Raw genomic sequence first — 12,368 nt, forward strand, 5'->3', positions numbered from 1 at the left:
AAAGTTCCCTTGTGCTTACTTTTCAAAACAATTCACTATATGGTGAGTAAGAACCCTTGATCAGTAACACTAAGGTTAATCGTAGATCCCAACTGCCATCCTCTTATCTTTAAGATTAAGTAAGTACTACATTATGGTGTATTTGCCCAAAGTCATGGGTTGATGCAGTAAGAAGATATCATCATCAAAGTAATACAAAGAAATATTGGAAGCATTGCTGAAAATTGCTTACCTTTGATTCTGTCTTGAGAAGAAATGGAGCATACTTGTCCCGTGCAAAGTCTGCTAGATTCCATTTGACAAAGGGCATCTGAACACAGCCCCTGCTGGCTTTTGCCTCATCCATCTGGGCCAGCAAGTCCCTAGTCGAACTGGTGGGTTCCATCCCCTGGGAGCCAACCTGGTCTGCTGGGGACACGATGACAGAAGGAGTTGAAGAGATGCGTGAAGTTGGAGAAATTATAGTGACAATGTGCTGTCCGGTTGGATCACACTGGGTGAAGGCCTGCACTGTGGTGGTGATCTGTGTACTGTGGGTAAATGTTGGCCCACCATATGGAGAAGGATGGAAGTTATGGTTATCATTTGCATCAGCAAACTCTTGCGGCTGGACCTGAATCACTCGTGTTGAGCAGAGACTGAAAAATAAGAGATTTTTTTCACATGTAATCCATTCTATAGATGTTATTGTTCACTTTCATATATAACAAAACATTGAATGGCAACAATGCATGTCTGGAAATGATTATGATCTAGCAGTATTACTAAGACACTCAGCTATCACTGTAAGACTAGGGAATTAAACTCAAATGGTTACTATTTCTGGAATTAATTCCTGACATGAAATTATTGAAGAGATTATTGATTACTACAAGAAAATGAGACAGCATTCTCATATGGCTGCGTACCAATCTTTTATTTAAAGGATTAAGGATATAACGTGTGCCAAGCGATTAGTGGATCAGGCATTAAGAGAACTTTCCACCTCCACCCTACTACCCTTCCATGTTGACCTCTTCAATATGAGGAACTTAACTGGAGCGAAACCGTGAACACCGGAATGCAGAATATTTGATAGTGAAACAACAGCACACCATGCACTGTACCAGAACATTCAATGGAAAACATCATTGGGAATTGTGTGAAATGAGTAGGTGCTTTACCCATAGCCCAGTTGTGTGACTGACATTGACAATTTCACACCCACCATGTTTTGATTATCATCTTTCTATTCCTTTCCTATCATAATCCATTCTCTTAGACCACCACTGCAGCCCTCACAGTGAGCAACTCTAAGCTCTAAAGGGAATCCTCACCTGGAAAAGCAGCAAAAAATATCCAGCCTTTTGTCTTCCCGCCGATGAAGATCCAGACTTAAAATGGCAGGAAAGATGAGGAGCACCATGGCAAAATTAAACACCACGACTATCGCAGCCTGTGATGAGCAGTAACAGTAAGTATTAGTACAGCTCTAGTACAATTGCAGACTGCCACTTAGATTTCAAAATTTGAGGACCTTGAAGTGTGAAAAGCTCTGGATATTAGTCAGGTTGGGGATGTGTGGTGAGAGACCTTCATTTTTGATGCAGATCAATGCTCTACCATGAAAACTCCACTTCTGCACCCCCTTACTGGCAAGACACTGTATCTGACATTATTTCTGCTACTCACTTTTAAAAGCATGATTTATTTATTTTGTGCCTTTGGTGTTGTTTGTATTCAGCACTCTTGACTGCTGACTAATTGTTACGCCGTCTGGCAAGACAGCTATAACAGCTAAATGTCCCTTTAAGATTCAAAAGAAGTACAATTGTAAACCTATCGCTTCACTGTAGGCCCTAGACCTCAGGCAAAGTGTTCTGAGAACAGCAGTTTCTGATTTCTAACCAAGATATTTCTAGCTTTAAGTGAGTTGTACTACAACCGACTTCCAGACCTCACTAAATCCATGTACTAAGCCAAAGAAAATATTAAATCACTAAAGGATTTCAAGCAAGAAATCACTGCTCCCCAAAAATGCCCCCCCACTCTCCACACACCCTCCTCTAGGTAAACATTAATCTGAAGGAGACTCCGAAGGTCAGAGCAGTCTGATGTAAGTGAAAAAGGAGGGGGTGGGGTTGCCTGAGGCAGACATTATAATATGTTATTATCTCCCGGACCACCCAGTAGGCTCAGGCAGATCACATAGCTGGAACTGACTTGTAGATGATATATCCCATCATTTATGCCAACTACCTTGGCTGTGCAAGTTGGAGGCCTGTTTAAAGGCTGGCCCAGTGTTCAGGCCTGTCAGGTTCTTGCTACTTAATTCCCATTGTATTTTTTTCAATCAGTGACTCTCAGGCTTTGCCAAGCCACCAGTTAAAGTTAGCCTGTGGAACTGCAGTATATTCAGCCCGACTGCATTTAACATACAAATACTTTGATTTAGTAAAATAGAAGAGAAAAGCAATTATTAATGGAAATATAGTTTAATTTTATATAAGCATTCAAGGACAATTTCTTAGTCTTCATTTCCAAAAAAAGACCATTTTATAAAAGAGAGGGAACTCACCCTTTATTTACAGATTACTCTGCCATATGACTGTAGTCATACCCCGGCACAGTTCTCCTCTCAAAGATAATTTTACCAAGGAAAATAAAGTATTATCTAATCCCTCCAAACAGGTAGTAATCTCATTTTAGTATCAATGCCATAAGGATCCGATAGTTTATGAAACTTATTCAGAGAATGTTACATACTTAAAAATTGATTTCTCAGCTCTTCAAAAGAACATATCTATATCTAACCTACAACAAGTTAACCCTTTTGAGAATATTTTGCATTATTCACACATAATTTTATCGCACTTCAACATGGGGAGGTGATAGCCTAGTGACACTAATACGAGACTGCTAAACCAAAAACTCAGCTAATGTTCTGGTGACCAGAGTTTGAATCCTGCCCTGGCAGATGGTGGAATTTGAATTCAATAAATAACTTAAATTAAGAGTCTAACAATAATTAGGAAACCACTGCTGATTGTCAGAGGGAAAGCCCACCTGGTTCACTAATGTTCTTTAATGTAGGAAGCTGCCTTCCTCACCTGGTCTTGCCTACATATGACTCTAGACCTACAACAATGTAGTTGACATTTAAATGCCCTTTAGGCAAATAGAGAAGGGTAATGAATGCTGGCCTGCCCTGTGATGCCCACATCTCATAAAGGAATTAATGAAAAGCATCACCGTTACTTCAAATAAATCTTGATATTTGCTAACATTGAATGCTTCTGTTGTGCCTGTAGCCTAAGACTGGGTGATATCTCTACACCTGAAAAATTGCAGGGTACAAAGCTGGCTAAAAGTGTTGAAGCTTCAAATTTATGTGCACTTCCTTAGAACAGTGTTAAGAAGCCAAGGTCAGAGTCAGAGTAGGGTGGGGAATAAAAATGGTGTGCAATGAGGGGTTCAGGATCATGCTTGCAGATTCACTAAAGACATTCAGCAAAGCAATTATCCCATCCTTTGATTAGGCACTGTGCACCTTTTCAGTGAACATAAGAATCAGGTGCAGGAATAGGCATTGCAATCCCTCAAGACTGCTCCTGATTGTGGCTGTCCTCATCCGTTTTTCTGCTGACTCTCCACAACCCTTTAACCCATTACTAAATGACAACCTGTCCAACTCCTCCTTAAATTTATTCAGTGTCCCAGCATCCAGTTCACTCTGGACAGTAGATTCCACAGATTCAAGCTTTCAGATTTAAAGATGTGAGTACAACAACATTTATACCATTCTATTGCTCCTATTTACTTAAGCAGCAAAAACTAGTGATGTTTCTGCTGTGACCATTCATACTTCCTCTGGACCTGTCTTTTCTTTAATTACTTGTGCCATACTTTCTTCTTTAGCCTTGCACCATCATCCTTTTTGCAGTTAATCATTCCTATCTTCCACCTCATCTTCCTGAATGCTCTTTCCTCCCCAATTTTTTCATAGCCTTGCATTTGCTAAGAAATGGTTATACCTCGTAAATGCTTTTATGGAAGGTCAGTGACCTGAAACAACCTTTGTTTCTCCTGGATGCTGTCTGAGTCCAGCATTTTAGGTTTTGTTTCAGATTTCCAGCAACCGCAGTCCTTTGCTTTTTGTTTCAGTGTTTTTAACATTAACTTTTAACATGTCTGTGGATGCTTTTTAAATGTTACATTATTAAACTTGTGAACTATGTGAACTATGGAGTATTTTATAATGGCCTCCAACTGGGTTAGCTAACAGTTCAACTGCAGTAGCCAGTTTCCAAAGGGGAATTACTTGCTGCTACGAGGTTAAACATTTTAAAAATTAATATTGGCAGTTTGTTTTGTACAGACTGCTGCAGGAAGGAATTGCAAAAATTAGCAGATCGTCCAAAGACACCTCTTGGGAAGGTGCAATTATCTGATCCACTCACGTAGAAGCAGCTAGCTTTGTAGAAGAGGGATTCAAAAAGGGGAAATAAAACTGAATGTAGCTTCTCTTGATAGTCTCTGTGATGTGTGAACTTCCAAATGTTGTGCATTGCCAAGAAAAACAAGTACTTATACTGATGTCGTGCCAATCCTTCAATACTGCTACTTTTTCTTTTAATCGCAAAGGTTTCAATCAATTCACCCTTTTTTCTCTTCACACTCAAAAAGGCAAAACCCTCCTTTCTCACACATCTAATGATAAGCTGCCTTGTTGTTTACCAGACAGTTAAGCCCCTACTGCAGCAGGCATCTGCAGGCAAGCAACAGGGGTGGTGAAGATAAATTCAAAGAAGTGTGTAACACCTGGAGCAAAAGAATTTCAAAGCGCTAATCTACCCTCATCTCTGCTCCGCACCGCCCCCCCCCCCACTCCAACCCTTCCCTGAGATCTCTCCCCACAACATAAATACACAAATATATTGAATATTTCTATGAAAAGGCACCACAACAAATATACAAAGTACGTTCTAGACCATCAAAGCCCTTTATAGGATTCACATACCTGTAAGGAAAAAGCACGAAGCGCAGGAATGGGAATCACAGCAGCCATGAAGAAAGCAATTATGTTATTAATGGACGTTAGGGCAACACTCGTCCCTGTCCGCCTCAAGCATTCTCCTGTTCTGTCCTGTAGCACAAAAATGATCAGAACAAAATATCATAAAAGTTTTGAACTGCAGAAGTTTGATAATACTTACAGGAATGACACACATGCACAGACATACACAAAGGCAAAAGTCTTTGTTGCTTTCATTTTGGATGCGGAATTCAGTGACATTCCCGATGTGAATTTGTTACAACCATTAGATGTGAGCTTTTGATAGGAGTGCCCAGTTTAAAAATATTTGAAGTCATGTTAATTCAACATATTTAGAATCACCACTAATTGCACAAGATGTGTGTCAGCATCATGGCAAAAGCACTTCTTCAAGGCTAAAAGGTACTCTTGATTTTCAATAAGTTGGATTCTCTATTTCTTCTCATTTACCAACCCTTTATTGATAAAGAAATATGCTTTCTGAAAAAAACTGCTATAATATATTTCTGAGCTATCCCCCCAGTATTGAAAGTAAAGGAGTAAAGCACTATAGTATCCACGTTTTAAGCAGATTTGCATTCACCTTGAAAGGAATGTTCTTATTTTGACCAGTTTCAGTGAATGCGTGAGCCAGGAGAAACATGTCATCGACGCCAATACCTAGAGCCAGAAATGGTAATACCTAGATCCAAGAGATGGAAAGAAATAAGATTATAAGAAATAGAAAAAGAGGAAGCCATTCTGCCTTTCAGCCTGCTCCAGCATTTAATAGGATCATTGTTGATCTACATGAACATGGCTTTAATTCTATTTGCCTGCCTAACCCCTATAAATATTGGTTCCCTTGTTAGTCAAAAATCTATCTAACCCAATATTCAATATATTCAATAATTCAACCTCTGCTACTCTCTGGGGAAGGGAATTACAATAACTAATGACTGTTTGAAAAAGAATTCAACCTCATCTCTACCTGAAGTAGGTATACCTTTTCTTTAAACTGTGTTTTCCTGAGTTTTGGACTCCCCCACAATAGGAAACATCCTCACAGGATCTACCTTACCTAACCCCCTCAGGATCTGATATGTTTCAGTAAATTCATTTCTCATTTTTGTAAACTCCAATCAATGGCGGCTGAACCCACTCATGCTTCCCTGATAATCCAACCGTTTCATCCCAGGAATCAGCCTACTGACCCTGCTCTGAACTGCTTCCAATGCGAGCATATCTTTTCCTAATGAGGGAGAGCAGACTGTACATACACTCCAGATGTGGTCTCAGCAATGTCCTTTAAAATTTTAGCAAAGTTTCCACACTTTTATACTCCACCTCCCTTGCAATAAACACCAACATTCCATTTGACTTTCCAATTACACATAGCACATGTGTGTGATCTGTGCCAAAGTAGACAATCTCATATTTTCCCATTTTATATTCCATCTGCCAAGTTTTTGCCTACTTGCTTAAACTGTATTTGTAACTTCGAAGATATTTTTTATCCTCCTCACAACTTGCTTTCTTACCCATCAGCAAAGGTGGATACGACACAATTAGTGCCTTCATTCAAGTTATTAATATGGATTATAAATAATTAAGACCCCAGCACTTATCCCAGTGGCACAACTTGACATTCAGTATTATGCACAAATCAATTATTGGATAAAATTCACTTAATTCCTTCAAAACCGTAAGCAGATGACCCCTACAAAAATAATAATCAACTTTGTTAAGTAATATTAGGCAGTGGTCCAGGGAAGGGAAAGAGTGTGAGACTAAATTATATACCTGGGTGGTTGCAGCATTGAAGGATATGCCCAGGAGTGAACACAGCCCAAGTCCTGAAGCTACTGACAATGCCACCAACAGGACTCCAGCTAGTCCCACAGCCCCTTGGGATTTCGAGCAGTCCCACCTCAGCATGGTCACACAAGCATATGCCAACTAATGGAGTCAGAACAAAATGGTCAGAATACAACAAGAGTAAAACAAAAACATAAACTGGAAACAAACATAAGCCAGTCAGAGATCTGTGGGGACAACTGGTAGGGAATCAGCATCCCAGATGACCATGCTGCACAAGTGTCTGTGATGCATTTTGGAATGTCCTGAGATTGAGATTACAAGTTCTTTCAATGTCACAGGAATTCAAATTGGATTCAATTTGCAATTGCTTCAATTTAAAACAGGTTAGAATCTGCCATCTGATTTCCATTAAAGCAAATATCGTGTTTAACATAGAATGTCAAGGCCAGCAGGACAAGACTCTTGTAACACAGTGATAGTGTTCGTTCCTCTGAGCAGCAAAGTCAGTCACTGGGGCTTTTAGCATCACTCATGAAATCAAGCATGTAATCGACATTGGCATTTTAATGCAGCACTGACCAAGTACAGTATTGTTGAAGATATTATAATGATATTCTTGCCATGTCTGTATGGGTGTCCCATGTTCAAAGATGTACAGGTTACATGGATTGGCCATGCTTAATTGCCCCGCAGTGTCCAGGCATATGCAGGCTAGGTAAGATTAGCCATGGTAAATGTGGAGTTATGGGTTCGGGTGGGGTCTGGATGGGATGCTCTTTAGAGGGTTGGTGCAGACTCAATGGGCTAAATAGCCTCTTTCTATGATGACACCAAATTGAGGCCCTAGCATTCACACCTTACGGTAATGAAAAGTGTAAGGAGCTCTCCCTGTGCCTTTGTGGATATATCTGTCTCAATCAGATTACTTTGTTCATTTGCTGTTAACAATATCTAACTGTCTGGAGATTGGCTGTCAGCTCTGCATATATAACAAGAATGGCTACACCTCTAAGTGATTAAGCACTGATTAAGTGGACTATCAGGCACTTTGGGATCAAAGTGCACAATGTGACTGGCTTCATGTCCATTATTTAAAAATAGTCGGAAGGATGCTGAGGACAAGTACTTTGAGATGCACTGGCATTATGAAATTGCTCCATGAATGAATTTCTTTTCTTTCTTTAAAATTATATGCATGATCCTGAGCTATATAAAACTAACCAATTTCCCATATGGGACACATGAAAAGTCAAGCCCAACGTGAAACAGGTTACTGAGTACGGGACAATTGGATCAGGACGTACTGAAATAATTCAGTTCTCATTTTAAAGTATTGTTGAAAAATGTCACGTTCTCCAAGTCTTTCCTCTTGCACATATTAGGACAATTCACAGACCTTGATATTTCTTGCAAACTGTCCTCATGCATGCAAGAAAAGCTTTGATAAAATATCTTTTTTTCAGCATTACTCTCAAGTGCTAGAAACAACTATTGCATATAAGTACTTCAACTCTATTATTCAATTAAATATCAAAATATAAGCATCATGCTCTGAAGTACAGGCTCAGGGGTTAGTGATGGAGGAATAAGGCACTGCAGGCCCACTACCAGCCAAAGAATGTAATTCTACCAGCAAACCAGATATTGAGATTTATAATATGAAGTTGAGACAGGGAGAGGGCACATATGAAATGTGAATATATTGCTAAAGGAAAATACAAAAATGAGGCTGCATTTTAAAAATGCTACAAATCTGAAGGTTCAGATGATGTTGATAAATGACTAATGATATCTCTTGAACCATTGAGTATTCTCCTAGCATTATCAATCTGAGGTAAACTGAAATCCACAGTGCATTAGTGGATATAGAATCCCTACAGTGCAGATAGAGGCCATTTGTATCTGCACTGAAGAGCACCTCATCCAGACCCACCCCATCCCCATATTTTCTGTGGCTTACACAGCGAGCATACACATCCCGGGTGACTACAGGGCAATTTAACATGGCCAATCCCCCTCACCTGCACACCTTTGGACTGTGGGAGGAAATCAGAGCAGACTACACAGGCATGGGGAGAACATGCATAATTCCATACAGTCACCCAAGGCTGGAATCGAACACGGGTCCCCGGTGCTGTGAGGCAACAGTGCTAACCACTGAGTCACCATGAGTTTTAGTTTTTGATAGCATTACATTCAGAATTGATGCTAAAATTAAACAAGTAAAATGATGCTCACCATTAGCAAGTATCCTCCAGCAATTCGAATGCCACTGACATCGGAAAAAGACTTCATGATGTCATTAAGTGTAGTGGTGGAAAAGGCATGGATATTTTGAGTGGAATTCTGAGGCACTGCCTGATGCACTACCTATCAGAAAAAATTCAAATGAGAAGCTAAATATCGCGATATTACTACATCTTTGCAATGTAATGAATAAGTTTGAAGCAATTTTTAAGACCTTCACTTGATAGTGAAATTAATTCTTCTAAAATTCAATGACTCATAATTGTTCCCTAAGGAGCAAAGGGCTACTTTGAGGGTTAGTTGGTAAAGAATTGCATAGCTGAGCCATATGCAGCAGAAAGCTCCAGATTTGATTACTGGTCTCTGGAGAGTTGGCTGAGCTAAACCAATGTAGGAGTTGACATGGAGAAAGTGAGAACTGCAGATGCTGGAGATCAGAGCTGAAAAATGTATTGCTGGAAAAGCGCAGCAAGTCACACAGCATCCAAGGAGCAGGAGAATCGACATTTCGGGCATAAGCCCTTCTTCAGGAGTTGATATGTTAAATTGACCTCAATGTTCTGGTTCAGAAGGAGGACAGAAGTCAGCTGGCGTTCCCACTACTGATTGCAGTACAAACACTCAGGTTGAAAGATGTCCCTATGTGGATGTGTGGTGAGGATGAGGGAACAGTTTGCCAACATTCCCTCCAAAGGAAGCCCCTGGGGCTCTTGTGACACAATCGCTTCTACTTTGGATGACACTGATAGCTCAAAAACAGGCCAAGGATCAATGTGGACAACTTCCTGCTCTACGTGGCTCAGTGATATTTTGCACATTGCATCTACCAACTTAACCAGTGTAGAAACAACAGTATTGATGGTGACTCCTAGTTTTTAACATGAGTAAACTGGTGAAGAGCACTCATGTTCCAAAAGAAATGTTCACATCAAGTGTCTAAAACATTCTTTTAAAGAAGCAATCTTTCCAGCCTGGTCTCTCACAGATATTGCTGGGAGCATCGTTACAGAATCAAGAGTTTATCAACTGCACACTCCTTGCCACAACAGTGAAGTTACCTGTACTTTTGCTTACTTTTAAAGGATTTTATTTGCAAAAAGTGCAACTAATGATAAAGTTGCAGTAATGTAACCAATTACTGAAAAATGTTGCGAACAAATATTCATGGATCCCTTCAGTCAAGCAGATTGATCAGCACTTTGGAAGATCAATGTCGGATTATTTACTGCACTCCACTGAATTGCAAGAATCAACTGCGCTATTAGGAGACAAAAAATTAACTGAAAATGCCTTCTTCGGGCCAGTCTTGTAGGCTGTTTGCTGAGCACTCAAGAGATCAACTTGCAATAGCTTAGAGCCAGTTCTTGAATAAGACAGGTAAGATACAGGGAGAGAGCACTAAGTAGGCCAGGAAGAATAACTCAATTAAAGAAAACTTTAGAATGCATGAATAAAAACTTCAATCGGAGGACTGAGGCTATTTAAGTTACTAATGAACATCATTGGGTTCTTTCAATTTGAGCAAACAGTTGGAGAAGATTTGACACTGAATCTAGTATTTTAGAAGCAATTCAGCACTTTGCTGTGGAGCTTCCTCTAGTTTTCTCCAATTATCATGTCTTGTCAAAAGAGGAAACATAAATTTTGAGTGGGTCATGGTGCTATCAATTTATTTGACAGGGTTTATCCAAATTCAAATTTGGCAATCCATCCCTTTTTCTTGATGTGCTCCTTTTAAACCTGTATTTCAATAAAATACATTATTTTTGAGACTTGACAGCTTAGAATAATAATTGCAGATGCCAAGGATCATTATGGTCAAAGGTCAGGTGAGATCACACGGTCTCTAGAGAAAGCCAAGTTCCTGTCATTCACCACCTAAGCTGCCACAGCAAAAAAGACTACAACCTTGGGATTCAGTGAAACATCTTCCACGTTTGTTATTCATCCTATCACAACCCAACTGCCTTTCCAAACAGGCACGCCATAGGCCTCAGGTCCTCTTGCAATCAGCATCTGGGTGTCAGTTATCACCAAACAGCTTGTTCCCATAACTCTCCATCTGTCACAAGCCTAGAATCTGACTCCACGTACAATGCAGCTGCAGATTGATGGAAATCAGCCTGAAAAGTAATTCCAGCATTTACAGAAACAATTCTCCCGCACACACTGGAATGAATCCAATGGAAGGAAAAAAAGGAGAAACGCATGTTTGCTTTACATACTATTGATAAAAAAATCTGTAAAATATTTTCCCATAGAAATGAAATCCTGAAACTCATTTAGAGGTGCTTATTAAACTGAGCCAAACTGTTAGCTCATTCTTGTACTCTCTGTGCTACTTATTATGCTCAACATAAACATTGTGCACGGTGCAACTAATGATAAAGGTGAATTCCTGGTGGTTTGAAATGGTTCTGAAATGTGCTGACAAGGCTCCCTGTGTGCCACAGTTTTATCCTGATAAAAGCCCACACATTAGGAATAACTTCAATAAGACCATTTTTTTTGCTTAATTAAGGACCAGTTTGCTCTACACATTTAAAACCTGTGTTGGATATTTATGGAACCAATATTTATGGAACCAATGTTTATGGATTTCTTTTATTTTTTTTCTTCTCTTTTGAGAATCTTCACTTAGAGGCACTGAAATGATATGTTGCTGAAATGATCATATTTGAGCCCAATCAGAGTACCAGGAAATAATTCCATCACGGTGTGCATCACAACCAAGTATAATTCTGTCCACGCCATAATATGTACTTATGCACTCAACAGGAATCAGCAAAGGAAAATCCTGGTTGACTTCCTCTAGCGGAATGGTCTGAACTGCAGCTAAGCATGCATGACAGATTTTCCTCCTGTAAAGGACATTAGTGAACCCAATCGGACTTTACAACAATTGACACTGGTCACATGTCACCATTAAGCTAGATTCCTATTCTAGATTTTTAGTGAATTCAAATTTCACCATCTCCTAAGGTGGGACTCAAGCCTGTGCCCCTAGAATATTAGTCTAGTCTAGAGTCTCAGCTTACTAGTCCAATGACATTACCACCGAGCCACTTTCACCATTTTAAATGATTTTACAGACTTCCTCTCATTAGCCATTTCTGGTGAAACACTCTTCTGATCTAATGAATTGCTGAACTGGATTTTTCTGCATCTGTCCCAGGAGGATTGGAGGCGTATTCCACTCACTACCATAATCCTAGCTATGTTTCCACTCTAGGACTCATTCTCAGTCAAGAATGGGCACTGTCATTAAGAGGAAACACTTCTCCAT

At 39.7% G+C, this 12,368-nt stretch overlaps 1 protein-coding gene across 1 annotated transcript in view; it reads right to left on the reverse strand.

Annotated features, from left to right (window-relative positions):
• The window catches only part of ptch2 (patched 2), a 112,216-nt gene that overhangs the window by 40,295 nt on the left and 59,553 nt on the right, over positions 1-12,368 (reverse strand). Inside the window, exons 9-14 of the mRNA XM_060830522.1 lie at positions 9,074-9,205; positions 6,818-6,973; positions 5,619-5,717; positions 5,000-5,125; positions 1,317-1,435; positions 233-638 (exon numbers count right to left, since the gene is read on the reverse strand). Coding sequence (XP_060686505.1) covers positions 233-638; positions 1,317-1,435; positions 5,000-5,125; positions 5,619-5,717; positions 6,818-6,973; positions 9,074-9,205 — 1,038 coding nt within the window. The remainder of the gene's footprint in view (positions 1-232; positions 639-1,316; positions 1,436-4,999; positions 5,126-5,618; positions 5,718-6,817; positions 6,974-9,073; positions 9,206-12,368) is intronic.

The sequence above is a fragment of the Hemiscyllium ocellatum genome, chromosome 9, assembly GCF_020745735.1.
Source record: "Hemiscyllium ocellatum isolate sHemOce1 chromosome 9, sHemOce1.pat.X.cur, whole genome shotgun sequence".
Lineage (NCBI taxonomy): Eukaryota > Metazoa > Chordata > Chondrichthyes > Orectolobiformes > Hemiscylliidae > Hemiscyllium > Hemiscyllium ocellatum.